The following is a 22,715-nucleotide window of genomic DNA, read 5'->3' on the forward strand; positions in this document are numbered from 1 at the left end:
CAATTCGCTTTGGACGAAATTTTCAATGCTATACGTAAAGAGTTAATGGTAAAGAAGAAGATTAAGAGTTTCGAAAAATTTGTGCATCTACAAGGGTATTTAAAACAAGTTCAGGAAAGCTATCGTCCAAAAAAATCAAAAATCCTTACTTGCGAACAAATAGTCGCCTTCCTTACAGAAGCACCTGATCCGCAGTATCTGATCTACAAAGAGGAAAGAAAATGTATGGGTCTGGGCCAAGCTGGTGCGGTGTTCTCTGGACAGTCCCAGAATTGTTCTTTTTACTTCAAAATAACAGTAGGATAATGCGACATCAACACCGTTCGTTTTATTTAGTTGTTGAAAATAAAAAGTTCGTACAGATTCATTATTCCACATTTATAGGATTTACAGAAATAACGCCCTTGGGCGTTATAGAAATAACGCCCGTTGCTACGCATAATTGGGGTTGTCATGGTGGAGTGCATTATTTGTCATTTAATGTATCTTGATTTAGGATTATTATAACTGAATAATAATCAAGTATGACATAAAATGAATGACAAAACACCTTGATTTAGTTAACGGAGTACAAAAAAACTATCCAATATCCACACCTACTTTAGAAATTTATAATAAAATCCAATTGACGTATTGATTTGGTTCTGTAATAGGTGGTTTGACTTCCCCTTAATTTATTACAGGGTAAATTCATTATCAGGACGGTTGTTATAATTAATTACAATTACCTTGACCCTGCTCATAACCATCTCTCTCGTCTTTTAGTTTAGTTTCTTCTGTTGTGTAACGGACAAAAAAACAATTTATTTGTTCTATTATAACAATAACAGAGGTAGATAAAATGAGCATTAAGTGAACAATGAAAAGAAATTTTTGTGTGTCCAAAAAACTGTATAATAAAGTAGAATACAATTATAATTACGTAAGTACCTAATGTTTCCGTAAATTTTACTATAGCCATCAGCAAATGTAAGAAAGAGGATCTTACTGAACTACTTTGGGGGTAGAAAATAATTGTTGTGTATGACATTATACGACCATTAGCCTTTAAAAAAGGGGCATGTGCCTATATAGGTAATAGGTACTAATTGTGTATGGAATACTAACGTATGTACTGTTTTTTACTGCATTTTATTAGAATTTGACATTTAGGGTGCATGTATATTTAAATGCAACTCTGCACTTTCTGATATATGTTCAGGGGTAGTTTAAATGTATGTTACGACATAACAATTTATTCAAGAGGTAAACAGAGATTCGAGCGGCCTCTGTCCTCAATTACTTCGTCAGCGTTTGGGTAGTATAGGAAACAGCGGCGAACTTCGAATTTATTTCTAAAGGTGGTGCCTCACTCTACTATTTTTAAATGTGAAGTTATTCTACCACAGATTACCCTTGCTGTTATACTGAATGTCTATTCGATTCGAGAACAGGAAGTCAAGAGGAACTGCGCTTTCTAGTTTTTTTTGCAAGGGTGGATATATGCAAATATAGTTTTCATATATTTTTTAGCAACGAATCTTGGCATTAAAATTCAAGCGTTGAGTTCCATAAAAAATGAAGGTTGGTATTTAATTTGAATACAGTTTTAAAATTCTTCAGCATCACTCTCAATTTTTTAACGAATTTGTAGAAATTTTACTTAAAATTAAAACGTCCATCCTTGAATGGTTTCATTTAAATCAGGATACTTCGTTTTTGCGTATTTCTTGACAAATTTCAAACGTTTTGCTAATAAGGGTTGTGCGGCCTAAATTGTAACTTTACGCTTCTCTCCAGAATGTTCTTGCTACTAAATCACCTTACTTTCTTAGGCATAGATGACGGTCGCACTTCGCAGGCTACAAAAAAAGGATTTAACATTCTTTGATGTTCACTAGATTCAGCATGGTGTATTTGCAAAGTATAGGAGAAGGAAGTGATTCAACTTTAAGTTTAACGTCTTCCTTTTGAAAGAATTCTACTCCTTACATCTCTGAACTTATATTTCAATTAGATTATAGATTTCTAATTTAGAAATACGCCTGTAAAGATTTACAAAAATGGTTAATTTAGCATGACGAATAAGATGTGTGGGTACGCATACGTTAAATATCCTTCCATGTGCGTACTACAAAATAAGATTAATAAAAACAATACCATCATAATATCATGTAGGTAATTGCTAAGCTCACGTAACTTATGAGGCATGTAAGTATTTATTTTTTCGGTCCGTTGCAATCACATAACAGTAATCAATCATTGTCCACTACTTTTCCCGTTAGATGAAGCAACGCGCATTTTGATAATTTCTAATTAATTTTTGTTTTCAAAATGTACGATGTATGATGGTGATAATAGTCAAATTTTTTTAATTGCTACCCTCCACATGAGTTACAGACAAAAAAACAAAAAAAGGTGTCTTAATTAATTGAAAATAAGCAAATAAGATAGGCAACAAATGTCTGTATAATTTACACTTTCTAATAATTTCCATTAACATGTACTTTTAAGTATCGACGATTTAATAGAAATCTATCTATTATTGATTATATTTTTCTTTCAATGCGCCGTTAATTATTAACTACAAGGAACAAGATGGAATTCTCCATCAGTTATTGAGTTATTTAAGTGTTTTAACCCAATTTATTTATACCGTTTCTAGAATTTACGTGCACTGTTCTTACGCTTATTGAAAGTATTTAAGAAATCAGTCTTCAACTTCCCAAAGTAAATTTTAGTTACTTTTTGCTTGAATTCAAACAATTTTTGCGACAAGCTTGGTTGCTTACTTCATTGGATCCTTCTTCTATACGTTGTAATTACTGTAGATGTCAAAGGTTTCAAATGTGTGGTGTTTAGAAAGTTTGAATGGTGTTCAAAAACTACCCTGTGAAAAAACAATTCAGATTCTAAAATGAATGGAATTCATTTAAACATGTTTACGCAAAGTGAGTGCGATATTTGCTTAATTCTGAGCACAACCGCATTCCAGTTCAAAATTGCGCGCAGATTATATGGAAGTGGTAATAAGAAATTCAACGGATTCAAAGTTAGATGACACCTGCAAAGATACACAATCATTTTATCCCCGAAAGTTGGATGAAGGTAACAGATATGTACCTACCTACCTACGCCGGATCGTGCTAAATATGACATTGCGAAGGGTTACAAGCCCATCTTCTAAAACGGTGGAGAAGCTGGTGGATGCATAATGAATCCATTCAAACATGCTTACAGGGCTGGTGTGTCCACGGAGACGGTTCTTCACAGCCTCGTGTGCAGGATGAAGAGGGGAATGTCTACCAGGGAGCATCTCTAGATATCGAGGGCGCGTTTAACAACACCTCGTTTGATTCAATTAGTGAGGCTGCTGAAGGCTTTGGTCTTTGGTATTGATGGGTCAATCGTAAGATCGATCCGCGCAATGCTCGGAAGCAGAATCATTATTTTCTCAAGTGGGACGACAGAGATGAACTCATCGGTTACTATAGGTAGTCGGAAAGATGGAGTATTGTCTGCACTGCTGTGGGGCCTGGTGCTAGATGGGATGGGCTCTCCCTTAACCCGAAATTGTTCCATTTACGAAGAGAGCGGGCTCATTTTTCGACGACGTCAACTGGGTCTGATCAGGTCAATGAGATATTTGGGAGCCACTACTCCCGTCTGATTTGGAAGGGGCACATCGAGCGGCCTGCTATGCATAGGACACTCTACAGGAAGCAGCTAGTTAAGGTACAGAGACTCGCCTGTCTGGGGCCATGAAATCCATGCCAACTTTGGCCATGGAGGCACTTGTGGAATTAGAACCTTTACACTTGTGGAAGTAGAGGTTCGGATGGCTAAACGATTGAGACGAGTGGAAGTATTGAGGCCACCTTGGGCACGGGCTGATCTGAGAGAAAACCGTCAGATCCGATCCCCTCCTCACAAGAAGAGATGTGATCCAGGCTGTCTTACTCAGACCAAATAGTTACAAAATCACTCTCCCAGATAGGGAGCAGTGGCTAAACTCCGATTGCCTGTTTCTCAAACCTGAGGTAATCCTGTGTTTACAGACGTGACAGGATGTGAGATGTGGATTTATCCCTATCAACCCAAAACTACATAATCCCCCGATGGGATATTTCATTCGTCATCATCACCAAATCGTTGAATTTTACCGAGTAAAACACATGAATTAATGCCTTATTCTCCTGATATAGATAGCTATACTTTGCGTTTTCTCGTTAATTTTTACCTTCCTAAAAGAACAGGACTAATGTCCATCCTAGGTTTTTGGATATGCCCTTTACGAGTACGGAAAAATGTTTCCAAAATTCTAGATGGCTGGTCTTGCATAGAAGTCAACCTTCTGATCTCACCGTCGCCGAAATTCTGGCGGTTTCTCAATTAGAAAATAACATACTCATACCTATATATTTTTTTAAACTTTTGGCTGGACAACAAAACCGTTCTTCTTGATTGATAACATTTTTTTGGATATATAGGGAAGGGCTAGGTGGTAGTATGGTAACTTAGGCACTTACAGTTAGCGTAGGTACTCCAAGGACTGTTGAATGTGATGAAAAAGTGAGTGGGTTATGTTCAAAAACTTTATGCACGAAATACTTCAACAATTGTTATGACAGCAATACCATTAAATTATGGTATATGGAATGTTTTATTTGCCTTTATTTTTGTGTGGGCGGGGTTTCAGCCAAGGCTGCTCTACCAACCCAACCCACTATACAGTCACTAACCAAACAATTCTTCCCATGCTTGACGACTGCGAAAGTAGGTACTGACCAATTCATAGTTCCCGGACCATGACGAATTACTTTAGAAGAAATTGAAGAAAACATAAGAGTACGCTCAAATGAATGTGAGAGGAAAAAATGAATTTTAGCAATAACTTGACATGAATCTGAGAAGAATGCGATGAGAACGTGAAGATCGCCAAAAATTGATTTGAAAACAACTAGAAGACTTTGAGAGAAAATTTAGAAAAGATCGAAGGGATCATGAGGTAACTAGGATTGGCCAGCATCTTAAGGAGAATTTGAGGGCAAGCTAATGAGAAATTAACAGATGCATTAGGGGAGAATTTAGAGGGAACTTTACAAAAACATTAGATTTTAAGGAAACTTGATGGTAGCTTGAGAAGAATTAGCAAATGATGGAGACATGAGAAAAAACTCGGGGAAACTGAGAAATTGGAAAGGAACAATTAATATGCCTTTCTTCATATCGTTTTCAACATATCCAGCAGCCCTCGTGATAACCTGATTTCCTCCTATATCCATGAACTTTTCTGCGTGAAGTGAAGTGTCTTCATTGATGCAGTCGATTTCTTGACGCGATTTATCTCCAATTAAAGCCTGACTCGCTTTTTGAGCATCTATGATGTTATTCCGGTGTGTTAGTATCTGAGGAGACTCCGACGAAAAAATCGTATAAGATGTTTTTGGAGAGACAGAGAATACAACCCCAGTACTTAAGGCCCTAGCGTGGTACCTACCTTAACCAATAGATGTTCTTCATATACTCCTACAATGAAAGAATTGTGGAAAGGTGGAGGGACTAGATCGCCCATTTAAAAGTGGAGCAAAAATATTAGTTTCTTCTAATGGTATTTTTTTGTTGTATTTTTTATTTTCCGCGCTACATTTTTTGGTGTCTTCAACAAAAATAACTGAATAATATTACTTTCGATACAGAACATTTACCAATTGCGGAAATTTCTACGATTAGGATCATTTCCTTTACGCATACAACTGTACATATCTTCTCATTCGATCTTTTCTGCACAAAAATTAGAATGACACGCTTCCAGTCATTTCCCATGACTCCAACATCATATAAATCCAAGAATGAATATTATCAAACCATATCACAATCTAAAGCGGCGGCGGGAACGTTGCAGTCTGTAGGTAACTATAATATGCACTTATAATCGAAAATTGGCAGCTTGAGTGTAATTAGAAAAACGTTTCGGAATATTAACGGCACTGCTCACAAAAATACACGCGGAAATAGAAACGTGCTAATTTCCCAACCACTTTTTCATAATATGCCACGTGTGTGCATTCGTTTCAGTATTGGAAATTTTGAAACGATACGCTCGGCATTAATTGTCTAATTAAAACGTTGCATCTGTTTAAAAAGTGCGTGGTGGGCTGCCCATAAAACTAATCTTCAATTGAATAAATTATGATCTTTGGAAAATTGGTGCACTTCAAGCTAATACCAGTGCAATAAGGCGACATAGAAGTCTCGAAATAGATTTATTGCAATGAAAGAGCACTGAACTTTACACTAAAAGTAAAATGGAACGAATTACACTCGGCTGCTACTTTGAAATTAAGTTTTCATTCGGTTTATGTGGTGAAAGCTGCTACAACTTAAACAATGAGTGTCGTAAAATTAATACATCCCGTTTAAGAAATTACAACATCTTCTAATTATTTCTGAATTGCCTCCTGCTTTGATTACCCGTTTAAAGATCTAGAAAAGAGTGTATATTGCATCTGATCTTCGAGAAACAAATTGCATTGTTTCCTATACACTAGCATTGATGTCGACGTTCTACCTTACGGAGAAATATAAGTCTTTGCCATTAATGTATTAGCGAAATTTTTCAGAATTTGTCTTGGATGGGGTCATTTTTCGGAAGGCAGTTTCTGAACAGCATGCGTAAGCTTTGGAGCAAAGGAACAGTAATCAGACCATGTTATGGGAAATATTGAACTACAAAGGTAGGACACTTTCGTAGAGACTGAGTAGAATTTTATTTAGACCGACAGTTAAATTAGTTTGACAATAATGTCAATAAAGGCACCTTAAGTACTGTACAGGGCTTATCACAAAGAAACTGCATTTTATAATGGGAGTGAACTGCTTTGCGAGAAAAGAAGATATGTTGTCCAAAGAACCGTGGTTTTACCTCCTTATGTTTTAAGAGGGCGACCCTCTCTTTTCTCTTTTTAACACGTATTCGATTGGAACTCGGATTAGAATTTATATAATTATTCAACAAAAGTAGACTTAATATATGTGAATGTTTTTTTTATTAAACGTAGTTCTTAAGAGATAGATATCTGCCGATGTAAAAAAAGCTGTAAATGAATATGTCTTCCAGTGTTGGAATTACAATATGTAAGGTGGCTCATCGAAAACGAAACAAAAAAATGTGAACACCTCAATTTTGGAGTAGAGCGCATCACCAAAAATTTTTATTTGCAGTAAAAGTTGCCCAATTTCACAATTTTGTAATGTAAGAAATGTTTTTAATCAATTACATGTTTATTTTGCTGTACGTGGAATTAAATTAATCATCTCGCTTTTATTGCGAATTATTAGCAACCAGAGAGCTTAATTGGAAAAAACTGTTGACAGTGAACTTGATTAATTTGCAATGTAACATGTTGAACTCGTTAAATGATTCTGTCATTCTGAACTGACATTCACGTATTCATTTAGTTCTAATTAACTGTAACACACTCGATTTACATATAGCATATCAGCATTAATTAATTAATTGTTTAACTTTAAGGCGTCCTACCAAACGATTGCATTTCATTATTGGTTGCAATTTAATGCATAATTTCAAGAGTTACTTAACAAAGAAAGAAATGCGAAATAGTGCATCCGCGTAACAGATGATAACATCACTAATTCTTCCCATTTGTATTGCACATTTGTTACTTAATGGGCAATACTATTGTTTTTCTTCTAGTTTTGTATCCCACTCACGTGTGCATAGCGGAGTTTTTATAAATTACTGATTTTTGCAGCAGTTTGCTGTTATTTTCATTTGCGTGCATGTAAAATGTTGCTTTTGAGTCATTACCAAAAAATCTGGTGATAGATGGGACCAAAATATTTTCTTTTCAAATAAGCCAAAAGTCGCAAATGTTTCGTTTTGAAGTTCTTAAAAAACTATAGAGTAAGCAGATTTTCCCTTATTTCAGAGAAAATTTCTCAATAATATCTGACATCTTTTAATCATTAGCATCAAAATAATAGCAGATGAGTGCTTCTCTAAGTTATCGTAAAAAAGAAAAAAAGATATCGCCATCGTTCAGTAAATTGGTAGTAAATGTTTACAATTCAAAATGGATGTTTGTACCATTCCTATATCTCGTTTTAAAAAAATTCTTCCCTACAGCAGCCAAGTTTTTTCAAAAAATTACCTATACGAATTGCATCAGCACCTAGATCACAAACGTTTAGTGAGAAAGTATTTCTCAGTCGAGAGCATGGTGTATATTATACACCATGGTCGAGAGTAATTGTTTGAAAAGAATTTTTCAGAATATGAGAATTATAATACAGAGTAAGTACTTGTAATTTTTTTTAACGAGGATCAAACTATATAAAAAAATAAAAATAAATAAGTCTAAGGTCTAGTCGTCAGAGTGTTAAGGTATTTGATTGGCATCGTAGTGGGTACGTTTATACCCCGATTGGATTAACCAATCGCGTATTTTGACACCATCAGAATCAGGATTAAACCCAAATACTCAGCAACTATTTCCGAAATTATTTTTGTTGAGATTATATGGATTGGAAGAGGGAATGAAAGGGATGTACGTCTAATATAATTCTGCAAAGAAAGGAAGATGGTCATAGCCAACATCACAAAAGGAAACTATATGTTTCATGTATTTTATGTTTATGTGTTATACCATTTTCGGACGAGTGTAAGCATTTTTTCAATGTATTAACACAATAAATTACTTACTTACTTTACACCTGGAAATATTGAAAGCAGATTGAAAAGAGATACAGATTACAGAAATGGGTTAAAAATGCGTATGGATTGCCAGGTGGAGATATTAATAGTGACCATGTTCTTTTGTTGGCAAGAGTTGGAAATAAAACTGAAAAGGCAAAAAGAGTAAAGGAATGGGATTTGGTAAAAAAAAGAGCAGAGAAGCCATGGGCAGCATTTGAAATGATTGAAAAGATAGAAGAACAGAGGAAGTATAAGTAGAAAATACAGTAGATGGAAGAAAGAAATACCGATACGATACGATACATTTCGAGTCATTCATTCCATAGTTTATATCTTTTGGGATTTCATTGCTCGGTAACTAATCGATAGATGACTTACAAAAAATAAAAACTGTTGTGTAAATACTGAAGATCACTTCCAAATTGTATCTCACTTCACTCTTTCTTATACATTTAAAATTTATAAGATGTTGCAATCCTTAGCACAGGGTTAAAGTTGCAAAAACTAGTAATACAACTTGGGTAACAATTAATAAGATTGGTTCCTAAGAAGTCTATGATTTCACTATGAAAAAACGTTATAATACCTACCTTAAAGAAAATTTATATATTTCTCACATAAATTTTGGCTTATAAGAAAACGAGGTCGTCATCTAATTTTGCACCAAACCTTAAACTGAATAAGTTATTAACAATTTCAAGTTCATTATAAATTCAAATCCATACAAATAACATAAAACCACTTCATTGCCTATATCGCCGTTAATCAACGGAAAGCAAAAACTATACCAATGCAATTTATGATCGTTAGTACTAATTATAAATAGATTAAATGACAAACTATGTATTAATTCTTCTGGGAGAAATTTGTTTCCTTAGCCGTATGATTTATAGGTTTCGGGTAATGTGATGAAGCAGTATAACGTAAAATCTGCCATTATTACTGTACACCCATAGTCAGACAAACGTGGATGGTATATAGCGCCACTTTGAAAACTTATTACGTCGTTAACTTGTGCACCTTCCTTAATTTCTCCTACTTCATTTTCTGGTGTATTTTTTACAAATTTATTTGTTAAAGCAGAGTAAAAAAGACCTTTTACATAATGGACCTCTATGTGGCAGTCAGTACAGAGGGAGAATAGTTCTAGCAACATTAACGCATGTGCTAGGGGTTGGAACCCTCACACATTTTTAGACAGGTGCTTGGAAAGGGTTTTCTTTACTTAAACAAGGGAATGTATCTTAAATTGAGATTAACCTGACTTAAAATATCAAGGTTGATAACATTGTTATAATTGCTGAACAAGGAATGACTGGCGAAAAGCGAAAAGAGTAGTCAAAACGTAGGTATCCTACAAGATATGGTAGAATTCGTATAGTAGACGTCAGGGATGAATGGAAATGTATATCGACGAGCACTATCCAAACTCATTGTACTTGATCTACAGTAGTAATTGCTGGAAGAGAGGCAATTACGAGGGTGGAGAAATGCTTATCGCAAAGTGGTGATGTAATCCACCTTCAACCAGCGCATGATCGATATGACTTATTGTTTTTTTATTTATAAAATTAAGTTTTTTATTGTCAACCTGTAGCATTGACAGAATATTAAAATAAATACACCAGTGAAAATTAATTAAAATAAGAGTATTAAAAAATATTGTTAATGATGTACAAGTTCGTATAAGTGTGTACTTGTAATAATCGAAACAATACCTATATTCAAGGTCGTTGTGGTTGTGGGCTCAAAATTAATTAAACAAATTTTCCTTGCATATACAAGATATTTTTTTTATATTGAGAAGCTGACTACGGTATATACTCAGTGACATATAGCTATATCATCTGCAAAGTATGGAAATATGAGGTATAGTTCTGCGTTACCTTCCAAAAACGTTGTTACTATTAGCTTTAATCACATATACAGTGACTTTAGTGTAACTCCTCGTAGTTTTCCTTTTATTTTACCATTAGCAATCTTATTCTCAGGAACAGTCTTAAGTTTGACTAATTTACATTTAAGTAGGTAATGGAAATGCCGCAATGACACAACATTTTCTCACTTTTGATTTCAGCTTCTTGTCGGGAATTTCACAGGAAGATTTCACAGATTTTAAATTCTTAAATAAAAAACCCTTTTTATGTATAGGACGTCAATTGAACGCACACAATAGCAAACCTATTGAAGAATTATTTTAGCAACCCTTCTGCATACCTAAATAGGGAGTTGCATTTTAAATAACATATAAAGTAAGCCAAAAAAAATGGACTGGGAATATTTTATTGAAAGTAACACTCTCTATACAGGTTTTCAAGTTAATTACACACCTCACAAGCTAGCTGTAACTACTTAGTGCAGTGATTTATTAACAATACCATAATTTACAAAATCTGCATTTGCGTGTCAGGCGTCTTGAAGTAAACGGTCCCACATTCATAATGCTATTTGAAATTTATGCGTTGTTTATAACGTAGTAGCGATGCGAACAGCATAATACGGACTTATGTGACTGTATGCAATTTGTAGGATGAGATTCGATGTAATTTTGTGTCAAGATAACTTATAATGGCTTCACAACTGTAATAAGTGGGTACATGGTAAAAAATACAAAGCGACTAACTGGTTATTAAAAAAGACAATCGTTTTGTTGTTACAATGACACATTAAACTCTCTTTCGTGTTTTCTTATTCCACTAGACTATTGTAGGACACCAACTAGAAAAATATTTGAGGTGTGGCGAATTAGAAGCGCATTTAATTTAAATTTTAAAGTTGAGGAGACATTTTTATTACGTTATTGTAGCATTTCTCCATTGTTAACACCATAATTCGTGTTAGAGTTGACCGGAATTCTTCGGGAAGAATTTATTACTTTAAATATTACACTAACAGTCGCCATTAAGACTGGATAAGATGTATCTGCAATTGTATATTTCTTCCAGGTTAGAAATCTTATACTGTACAAATTATTTGCATTTAGTAAGTAACTTGCAATTTTTTAATCTTTGACATGAGGCGTTCTGAACACCATAGGACCTTTAACTATTGATTGAATATGTTACACTCTATACTCGGTATAAATCAAACAACGAGGTAGGTAGATCCAATTTCTTTTGAGAGTCGCTTGAATTTATAATGCCTGGAAAAATCTTGATTAGTTGATCATTTATACTGAAGAGAAGGCTTAAATAGTAAACGAAATCATATTCCATCATAATCATTATAATAGGTAATGAATCGAATCGATCAAAACATATTAATGGAGTCAATAGCAGAAAAGAATCAATCTAATGAACGTATTTGAAAAATAAATCTTCAAAACAAAGCCGCATTATGACTAACATCAATCAAACAGAAGCTGATTTACGTACATATATTTGGTTTCAAATTTTCATCTTTGACTTTGACATGCTGTACGTGCAATGGCCTTTACATTTCATTATTTGTTCATGTCCGCATGAAAGAGTTATTTATTGTCACCATCATCTAATAAAACATCGGAATTTTACTACAAATTCATCGCGTAGTAAAAATGACACTTTTGTTACACAAAGCGTGCCTTATTTGTAAAGCTATCGGCCATCAATCATTTATCATTAAAATAATTGAAATATTCAAAGTATAAAATGGCGCGCCCACTACACGCATGGCTCGTTATTTGGGAACTCATATATTTGAAATCGTGTACCGTCATACCGTGTACTAGCTCTGTACAATTATGGATTTGTGCCATTAATCATTTATCAACATACATTGAAATAACCTAAATATTAAAAGTATAAGATGGAGCAACACTTTCCCTGGTGTTCCTCTCAAGTTTTTCTCAATTTTCCCTTCAGTTCTCTTCGAGTACTTACCTCCGTTAGTCCGTTCATGGTCCCCTTAAAACATACCATACTCAATTTCTTCATAAGCATCTCTTAAGGTCCTTTGAGGTTATCTTTTCTAATTGCTCTCAAGTTTCCAAATTTCTTTCACATTCCCTTAAAATTCATTGCTGCTCTCAAGTTTATCTCAAGCTCCTCTTGAAGTTTTTTTCGAGCATCCTTCCTTTTTTTTAGTTTTCTGCTATATGCAGGTGCTATTTTGCTGTCTCCACTCTTCTCTATCCGTTGCCTTTCTTTTCATATTCACGTAGCCTCTCCCCTCTTTGAGATCGTCTACCATCTTCACTTTCACTCCGCTTTTTTCCTTGTACCGTCCACGGCTCCTTCGATCATGTCTTTCTGCAAACTATTCTCTTAGCCCATGACCAAGCCATATTCTTTTCCATCTCAAAATTGTGCTATACAAAGATCTTCCTACTCCTAAGCATTCTTCTCCATATTTACATCGCCACAATTCTTTTCTTATCATTTTTCAAAATTGTAGACGTTTTATTCCATACAAAGCACTTCGCTATTCTTTTCCTTACATTTATGTCCAACTTACTGCATAGACTGTTGTTAGGTACAATGTAACTAATAACGTATTTGTTTTTTTAGTGCACTTTTACTTTCAAAAAATAAAAAGTGCATTTTTTCGCTCTTGATGTCACAAAGGCTCCGGAACTACACCACTTACAGACTTGGTATTGGTGCCATTCGATCAGAAATTAAATTTAATTTAAATAATTTAATTTATTACTTATAATATTTCAATGTAACGTCAAGACTTCAACAACTTTTCAATAATGTAATTTTCTCACGCACTGTACTAATAATTTGTTACCTGAAGATGATTAACAATCGAAACATGTCGTAACATTTCGCAATTGTATCTGTTCGTCAATAATTAAATATCCATGGGGAAGGTTTTGAGGAATTGAGTTGTTTATTTCCTGTATGTTTCATCACTCCATTTAGAGAGCATGGATCAATCACGAGTTTTTTCTGAATAATTCTATAGTTCAAATTTTATTTGCACAAATGTAAAGTGCAAATAATATCTCACGCTTATATGTATAGTGGATGATGTGTGCTACCAGAGCAATTGAGTTTATAAAATGTGACATGACACTTTCGTTATTTTCCTATCGTTTGTGATAACGATAAGTTTGCGTAATGCGTATAGGTATAGCGGTACTTTACATATACTCAATTATCTCCATGAAATAATAAATTAGCTGACGTAATGCTTCGAACCTAGTTCACCGGCACCACTGTCGTATTCGTATTCCCGTAGATTCAGCGTTACGGTAGACAGCATCAGACTTGCTCACAGCGAATTAAGTATTCGACAATTATTACACGGAAGTAAGTATTTTTATTTATATTATGTGTATGTCCTGGTCAATACAAATTTGCCTGACAGGCGTTTGAAATAGATACTTAAGACATCCTCTCCCAGTCTTATAAAAATGTAATAAAGCATATGTGAATTATTCTGTGGATACGAATAGAATATACCTATACATTGGATTGTTTACTATGCCTCGGTCCTTTCCTACAAGCTATTTATAGATCCAATTACGTAACCTCTAACTTAATCAATTTCCTGCAAGGTTATCTTAAGATTACTTAGACCCGAGCTTAGACCTATATCTTGAAGTTTATTGCCATTTTTGTATAATACTATTATAGTTATGGTCATTCATTCTGCATTTTTCTAACGTATAATTTACTCTTAGATGGCTTTAAGGTGGGGTATAGTAAGCGCCGGAAGAATCTCTAACGATTTTACGTGCGCTCTACAAACTCATCCCGAGGCACATCACAAGGTTGTGGCAGTGGCGGCGCGAAAGTTAGGTGATGCCCAAGAATTCGCTACACGTCATAACATACCAAAGGCGTACGGCAGTTATGAAGACCTCGCAAAGGATAAGGACGTAGGTAAGTCTTAAATCCGAAAACGGAATATTTGCGTTGGGATTGTTGAATTTTTCGCATTCATCCGATTATTTAGATAAGATTCTTAGGATTGATAATATTTCGGGTTTTTTCCCTTTATTCCGATGCTTCAGATTGTTGAGATTCATTCAAGTTCATCCATGATTTAAATTCTTCACTCTTATCATTTGTAATTTTTCAGACAATGTTGTTCAGATTCCCTTGGGATCCTTCGAACTCTTTGAATACTTCGGATTCTTGCTTAGATTATACCGACTCTTCAGGTTCTTCAAATGATTTCGGGCTTCTCTTTCCGATCGTTTAGGTTATTAAATTTATTTCAATTATTCAGATTGAGTAGCTTATTCAGACTCTATCATTTCTTCGTATGATTCGGATTCTCCTGATTCTTCATATTTCGCCTTCAGTGAGATCCTTTCTTGAGCGTCTTTGGGTATGTTTTAGGTGTTTGGGCTTTTCAGATCCGATTTCTGTTTTGTCAGATATGGATTCATCTACACTTCTAATCGTTTCGTTATTTTCAAATTGTTTGGATTGCACCGTTTCTCCGAATGGTTAATCTTCTTCATGACCATCACATTCCTCGCATTTTTTGCTTTCGATTCTTTAACTTTTTCAGATCATTGAGATTCGTCAAATAAACAACGCAAACAAGAACCATGACAATTTTGCAATAGTAATTAATGCCATAAGTCCAGTAAAGGAATTGTAACGACACGAGATAGATCCTTAGTTCTAATCGGGTTTAAACGTTACCATCGACCCCGTGTGTATTTCGGATACCGTCTAAAAAGTATGCCGGGATTTTAGTCATTCTAGAAATCCAGGTTCCGTAATAAGTAGTAGTACGGTATTGTTGCAGATGTAGTCTACATTGGTTCAATAAATCCGTCACATTTAACTTTATCGAAACTGATGTTGGATCATGGAAAACACGTACTGTGCGAAAAACCCTTGACAATGAACAAGAAGGAAACTGAAGAATTAATCGGTCATGCCAAAGCCAAGGGCCTATTTTTGATGGAGGCGATTTGGTCGCGCACATTTCCAATTTATGATGTTCTCACGGAACAGATTGCAAATGGTGCCATTGGAGATGTTCTACAGGTGAACGTGGAGTTTGGGTTTCCTTTGACGTCAGTCGATCGTGTGAAGTATTAGCCACAATTCTTTTAGTCTCGTATTGCTTTACGTTCTTATTTAGCGTAAAGGAGCTTGGAGGAAGTGCGACTTTGGACATTGGGGTTTACGCCTTGCAGTTTTCACAGTATGTTTATAGAGGATTAAAGCCTGTAAGTGTTACAGCTTCAGGCAATTTGAATAAACATGGTGTGGACGATACAGCCAGTATTATTCTTATGTACCCAAATGGACGTACTAGTGTACTAACACTCAATACACGTGTGCAACTAGCGAACTGTGCAACTGTATACGGAACAAAAGGGATGCTCAAGGTAAGTTAGGCATATCTGCGAGTATTTACTAAATAAAGCATGCCTAGATTCCGTTATTTTGGTCTCCATCCACTATGGTCACACCATCGGGAACTGTGCAACGTGAATTACCGGTTTCTACAGCTAAATATAATTTTCTAAATAGCAATGGATTAGCTTACGAAGCGGAGGAAGTTCGACACTGTCTTGCGCAAGGTAATAATTGTTGGTGTTATGCGCTGTAATTAATAGTTTAGTACTCTAGGTCTTACTGAAAGCCCCAAAGTGACACATGCCGAATCACTTGAATTGGCGGAGCTAATGGATACAGTGAGAAAAGCTATAGGAGTATATTTTCCACAAGATGGTTAACGTTTGTGTCCCAGCTTTTATTTCTAATGGCTTTTATATACCGAAATTACAACAAATGTAGTGGAGAATAAAAATAAATAATGACGAAACCAATTTTTAATTTTCATATCAGTTTTTTCAGTTGAAGGGCCATTATAGAGGGAGTAGTTAGATAGAGAACGGAACTCTTGAAATCATGTTTGTCAGATACATTCGTCAGCAGTAAAGAAATCATGTTCAAAGTGTACACAATTCAATCAGAACGCGTTTGGCTACATTTTTCGGACATTGACCAAAATCCGTGTTTGATTCTAACATATATTTCAAACCTAAGATAAAAAAGCACCGTGGTCAAAAAATTAGTTACTACTTCACAATAAGACTACTCTTAAGTAAAACGGTAACGTCGTTTTATGCACATGTTTTGAGTCTTGAACTTTGGAAATATTTTGAAAGAGTATTCCTATTTTCTAGCCGTAATTAGAAAGTATAGAAAGAAGAGCGATAAAACAACATTTATATAATAGCACGTGCTCCCATCAAACTCTACGTAAACGTCAAAATTTCATTGTGTCGAATTGAGCAAATTTTCTTGCGATATCAAGGCGCCATCATGTCGATAAAGGTCACATAAAAGACTCCGGCAATAAAGAGTGAAAGCGGATGTGATGCATTCTTTCCACGTAATATGATATGGTGATTGTAGGTTTTTGTTTGCCATATAATCAAATTAGCAGACTGTATTGTTTAGTCTTAAATCTTAACGTTAATGCGGAAGTGATAAACAGTGAAATCCGCGCTTGTGGGTTATAGGTATGAGTACCAGAAAGTGATAAATAATAATTAACTGTTATAAATCAATCTATGTTTAGGAACCGTTTTAATTTAGTTGTCTAATTATAGTGTTTCCTGTGAACATTAATAATTAAATTTACGTTACATTATTTTAAATCTCGAAGTGATCCACAAAAAAAGAAAGCACGGGGTCAAATGATAGAACAGCTACACAACAATCGAGATAGCAGGACTGAGGGGATTAGTGCAATTAAATTGAAGAAATGGAAAGGCGCAATGAATGGTAAACTGCGAGTAATGCTTAATTTGAATATCTAAATTTTCTTTAGAAATCATACTTGCTTGGTAAAAGGTTCACCAAATTTCATTTTAAGTTTTTGTGTAATTAAAGGATATCCTAGTCATGCGAAATTGATTTTTAATCTATTTATTAATTTTTTAATGCAACTCTTTGAACAGTTAACAAATTTGGCCGCCAGTTTCATTCGAAGGAATGTATCGATGATCATAAGTCTAGGTGGTGTTTGATGGGGTTCTGTATATATACAGCATGTTCAAAGTCGGCAGTATTGTTACCTTTGTTTTTATTGCAACTACAAAGCTGGTTAAATTAGAAACCATGAAGCATTATTTTCCCTCTCGATTGCAATGGCCAGGAAAACAATTACACATGGGGTTATAAAAATATTTAACACCTTTTTTGGTAGAACACCATGTATATTTTCATTTATTTTGAAAAAAAATGAAACTTCACTCCTCGACTTTAATTACATAGCACTTGAATCTCGATTTAGACGACACTAGCTTCGTTGTAATTACTAATGTAAAATTTGGTTCCTTGATGATAAAAAAAACTCGCTTTAACTGGCACTGAGAAACAACTACTTCACTGTAAACTTCACTTCTTTAATTCTACTTAAAACACTCATTAATTTTCTTCCACGAAACTGACTGTCATTTCAAAAAGTTTCGATAACGGCAAAACTTCCAAGCACACACAAAACAATAAAGGGATACATTTCAAACGTCCACCAAACCAAACAAGCTATGATTAACATCAGTCTCCTCTATTTAAAATCAATTTCCCTTTCGGTTCCACTTCTAACTGCGTTTTCTAATAAACACTTGTATTTTCTTATCGGCGAAAGGATATCTGCGATACCACGTGTTTATCTTGAAGCTAATTAATAAACTTAATGGATTAACACATAATTTCTTTACAATTTATCGACAAAATACAAGCGATTATTTCGGTAAATATTAACTTTTACAAAGCAAACGAAACAGACTCCTTATTTTCAGTACTTGTTCAAGTGATTCCTGGTCAAAAAATGTATACAGGGTGGTCCTGAATTAATGTCAGATTTCGCAGTTCTGATAACGTATTTAAATATAAAGCTTTCTTTTCTCTTCTAAGTTCAGGATCAGCTTCATGGAACGCTACTGTATGATGCTCTCGAGATCGTTCTAAAAATATGTGGTCCATATTGATCCAACGTCACTCCAAGTATGGCAATAGTTTAATTCGCACTTTTTGTCACGTTTTTCTTTAAAGTAAATCTTAAGTTTTGCGTTTTGTTAACATTAATCGTCGATTTATTTCCTATAAACCATTTTTAACTTCGTCGATCATTCTCGATCGCTCTGTTAGTGTACTCCTTTATGAAAGTTGCATCATCAGCAAAGATCAGGGGTGACATTTCGGCAAGTAATTAATGAAGATGAGAAAAAGGGATTGATCCAAGAACTGAGCTCTTGAATGATCGGTAATGAATTCGACTCTGAATTGTTAAATAGGACACATAGCTATTTTTTAGTAAGATATGATCTTATTAGTGTTTGACGTTTCTCATTTATTTGTCGTTTCAGAACGTGTATTGCTCTATAGTTGTGTATATGCGATACGTCCTCTTTATTTGGAATTGGGATAACCTTTTGCAACCTTTAGGATTTTGGAAGAAACAGCACCCGGTTGATCAATTTGGTCAAAGGCTATAGGGCAACGTTTTGTTATCGGATAAATTATTTCTGTATTTTATACCTACTTATCATTAATATCACTATTTAACCTACGGGCTGACTTGGCCCGTGATCTTGAAGTAAATTACTATTTTAGTGCACTCAGTGTACTCATCTACTGAAATAAATCTGTCTCTTAGATGGCGTTAAGGTGGGGTATAGTAGGTTCTGGAAGAATTGCTAACGACTTTACATGTGCTGTACAAATTCACCCTGAGAAAAATCACAAGGTGATAGCAGTGGCGGCGCGTAAGTTGAGTGACGCTCAAGGGTTTGCCAAGCGCCATAACATACCAAACGCGTATGGCAGTTACGAAGACCTTGCAAAGGATAAGGATATAGGTAAGAGCTTTAAATCCTAAATTTGACGTGTGCAGATAATATATCAGCGGGTCAAACGAAAAAGTAATTTCGTATTAAATCGCATAACTGCTTATTAACTTGAAACTTTCATGTACTTATACGATTTTATAATACCCTACGGTCTTTTTGTTCAATAATTACTTTTGGGCTTTATATAGGTTTCTAAACTCTCATAAGAAGTACTTACTATCAATTAATTAATAGTTATTTATTATACAAGACGGCATCGTGCACGTTTCCATAGAAACCGCATTATATGTATATGAACGTCATTTTATTTCGCGCTCCGCGTCACATTTGAAACAAGAATGACAAATGTCATTAGAATACGCAATCATCTGTTTCACTTTATCTACCGTTGTGGTCCATACCTCTCAGCAAATGTGCATGATTTTACTGACATTTTATGTTTAGCATCCTGAATAAATGATGATCCAGAAGCAATTTTCACTAAATGATGCTAATCGATCATCATTTATTCAGGAGGTTAAATCCACAATTTCATTAGAATCGTTAGCATGGATGTTGGCATATGAGTAGACGTCGGTGTCGGCTAGTATAAAAACATTCACGTCAATGACGCAGGTAGCCGCCCACTGCAGAACTATGTCTTTTTCTTCGTATGGGCTAGATAGATATGAAAATATAATAGCATAATTAGTGCACACCTCGCAGGCGACCAGTTTTACGGTGGGTGGTTACCTGCTATGATTGACGTGACTGCCTTTGTACTAGACGACGCGACGTCTACTACACTTGGGTAATTATTTTTGGAACGAATTTTTTGTTAACTTTATATACGCCTTCATCCCCTCCTCTACTAAAATAATCCCTTTCCTATTGAAATCGATGGTTAATAAATGGGATACAATGATGTGACCCGTTTGTTGTTTTTTTACGAAATGTAAAAAGTAGGATATTGTTGCAGATATAGCGTACATTGGAGTTTTAAATCCCGGTCACTTACCTGTTTCGAAAATGATGTTGGATCACGGAAAGCATGTTTTGTGCGAAAAGCCCTTGGCAATTAATAAGAAGGAAACTGAAGAGTTAATTGCCCACGCCAAAGTCAAAGGTCTATTTTTGATGGAGGGACTTTGGTCCCGCACATTTCCAATTTATGATATTCTAACGGACCAGATCGCAAATAATACTATCGGTGACGTTCTGCAGGTGAACGTGGAGTTCGGATATCCGTTGGCAGGAGTCGATTATGCGAAGTAGATACGAGGTCTGATCTTCTAATCGTGTATAACTTAGCGTTTTTGTCCAGCGTAAAGGAAGAAGCACAATGTGCAACTATGAATATTGGGATTTACGCATTACAGTTTTCACAGTACGTTTATAGGGGACTGAAACCTATAAGTGTCACAGTTTCCGGACATTTAAACAAGTATGGTGTGGATGATGCTACAACAATTATTCTCATGTACCCAAATGGACGTACTAGCGTACTAACAGTCAATACACGTGTACAACTTGAGAACTGTGCAACTGTATATGGAACGAAAGGAATGCTAAAAGTACGCTATGCATATCTACGAATAATTACCACTAAAACCATGTCTAGATTCCATTATTTTGGTGTCCATCCACTATGATCACACCATCCGGAACAATAGAATGTGAATTGCCCACCTCTACAGCAAATTTCACTTTATTACGTAGCAACGGCTTAGCTTATGAAGCGGAGGAAGTTCGAAAATGTCTTGAGCTAGGTAACAATATAAATGCATTGTAGAATTAGGTATTAATAGTTCGTCGTCGCAGGCCTTACTGAGAGTCCCAAGATGACACACGCCGAATCACTGGAATTGGCCGAGTTGATGAATACAGTGCGACAATCTTTAGGAGTCACATTTAAACAAGACGGCTATTCTATGGATTATTAAATAAAAATAGTTTTCTAATATTTTTAACAAGTCTTAAATAAGTAATTACCAAACATCCAAATTGTATTAAAATAATGACATAAAAGTGTGCATATAGGACGCTATATCGTAGGTAAGTTTAACTGAAACAAAAACTGACTTCGTGAACAACATGACCTATATATAACTGTAAACCCTTAAAGCGGATCTAAAAAAAGCGACAGGGCACCTCGTTGTGACCGTGCCCTAGGCTGTTCGAACCTTCTACTCGTCCCAATCGTTTAGCTGTATGGAAGCCGTCTGAACATCGGCCTTCGCAGCTAAGTGTAAAGGCCCTAGTCTCAGAAGTTTCTCATGGTTCCAGTGACTCCCATACAGGCGAGTTTCTGAACCTTTCCTAGCTGCTTCCTTTATGTTGCCCTTCTACATGCCCATAGACAGTCTAGATAGGAGTCTATGTTGGCTCCGAAATACTTCACTGACCTGGTCAGACCCAGTTGACCTCTTTGAAGAGTGAGCCCATCAAGGTCCGCTTTCCTCTATTCGTAAATGGAACAATCACGGTCTTTTCCCGGTTAACGGAGCGCCATGGCTACAGTACCATCTATCCACCTGTTTCAAGAGCTCCCTGCATCTCTTTCACGGTGTTTGGAAACTTTCCAGTTATGACGATCGTGAAGTCGCCCGTGTATCACTGTGTATACGCTCCGTCCTCGTTCAGAGTGTGGAGGAGCCCGTTTAGTACCAAGATAAATTTGCACTGATTAAAGGAAAAAACGCCGAGACACGTCAAAAGATTTGACAAGGGGGACAACTTTTTAACCAGAAACTATTTCACCCCCTTTCACCTTCTGCCCCCCAGGGTCATTCCCTTTGTTTGAAAGGTCTTTCGAAATCCTCTATTTTGAGGTTTGATTTTTTAAAATCGGTCCATTCGTTTTCGAGAAAATTATAAAAATTTGGGAAGTAAAATATGAATCAATAAACTAATTTTTACTATCCCAAGATTCTCACAAAGGTAACTGACAGCAAATTAAATTATCCCATAAGCCTATGTTGTTAAAAGGGAAGAAAACGGGTCGTATTGGCTATTGACGAATTCTTTCTATCCAATAGCAACAAATTAGTGATATTTTCGTTTGTTTTTGTTTTCTATCTGAACAAATTAAGATAGGTCGATTAAATAAATCAAATAAAGAGTTTTCTAAGCTTGTGCGCATAGTAGGATATACATACATTTGCGTTGTTTCCTTTTTTATCGTAAGTACTGTAATTTGCATTTCGTTGATTTAGAGTAAACCTTCTTTGTGTTTCGGCCGTAATTTGTTGTACAGATTCCATCGACAATTGTTGC

The 22,715-nt window shown here is 35.4% G+C and overlaps 2 protein-coding genes across 3 annotated transcripts; both read left to right on the top strand.

Annotated features, from left to right (window-relative positions):
- The first annotated feature begins 785 nt into the window (after positions 1-785).
- Positions 786-16,427, top strand: LOC116159525 (trans-1,2-dihydrobenzene-1,2-diol dehydrogenase-like). 2 transcript variants are annotated; one of them, XM_031472517.1, is made up of 6 exons: positions 786-922; positions 14,310-14,511; positions 15,392-15,683; positions 15,734-15,983; positions 16,031-16,178; positions 16,228-16,427. In XM_031472517.1, exons 1-6 carry the CDS (start codon positions 860-862, stop codon positions 16,332-16,334), a joined length of 1,062 nt encoding a protein of 353 aa, XP_031328377.1. In that variant the 5' UTR covers positions 786-859; the 3' UTR covers positions 16,335-16,427. The 2 variants fall into 2 exon arrangements, with proteins under 2 accessions (XP_031328377.1, XP_031328378.1); XM_031472518.1 differs by lacking the exon at positions 786-922 and adding an exon at positions 13,775-13,935.
- A 2,728-nt stretch (positions 16,428-19,155) lies between these two features.
- LOC116160693 (trans-1,2-dihydrobenzene-1,2-diol dehydrogenase-like) lies at positions 19,156-22,515 on the top strand. The gene is made up of 6 exons (XM_031473956.1): positions 19,156-19,207; positions 19,268-19,469; positions 20,419-20,710; positions 20,764-21,013; positions 21,061-21,208; positions 21,261-22,515. The coding sequence occupies exons 2-6, from the start codon at positions 19,268-19,270 to the stop codon at positions 21,380-21,382; spliced, it is 1,014 nt and encodes a 337-aa protein (XP_031329816.1). The 5' UTR covers positions 19,156-19,207; the 3' UTR covers positions 21,383-22,515.
- Positions 22,516-22,715: the final 200 nt, after the last annotated feature.

This window comes from Photinus pyralis, unplaced genomic scaffold (genome assembly GCF_008802855.1).
Source record: "Photinus pyralis isolate 1611_PpyrPB1 unplaced genomic scaffold, Ppyr1.3 Ppyr1.4_LG1, whole genome shotgun sequence".
Classification (NCBI taxonomy): domain Eukaryota; kingdom Metazoa; phylum Arthropoda; class Insecta; order Coleoptera; family Lampyridae; genus Photinus; species Photinus pyralis.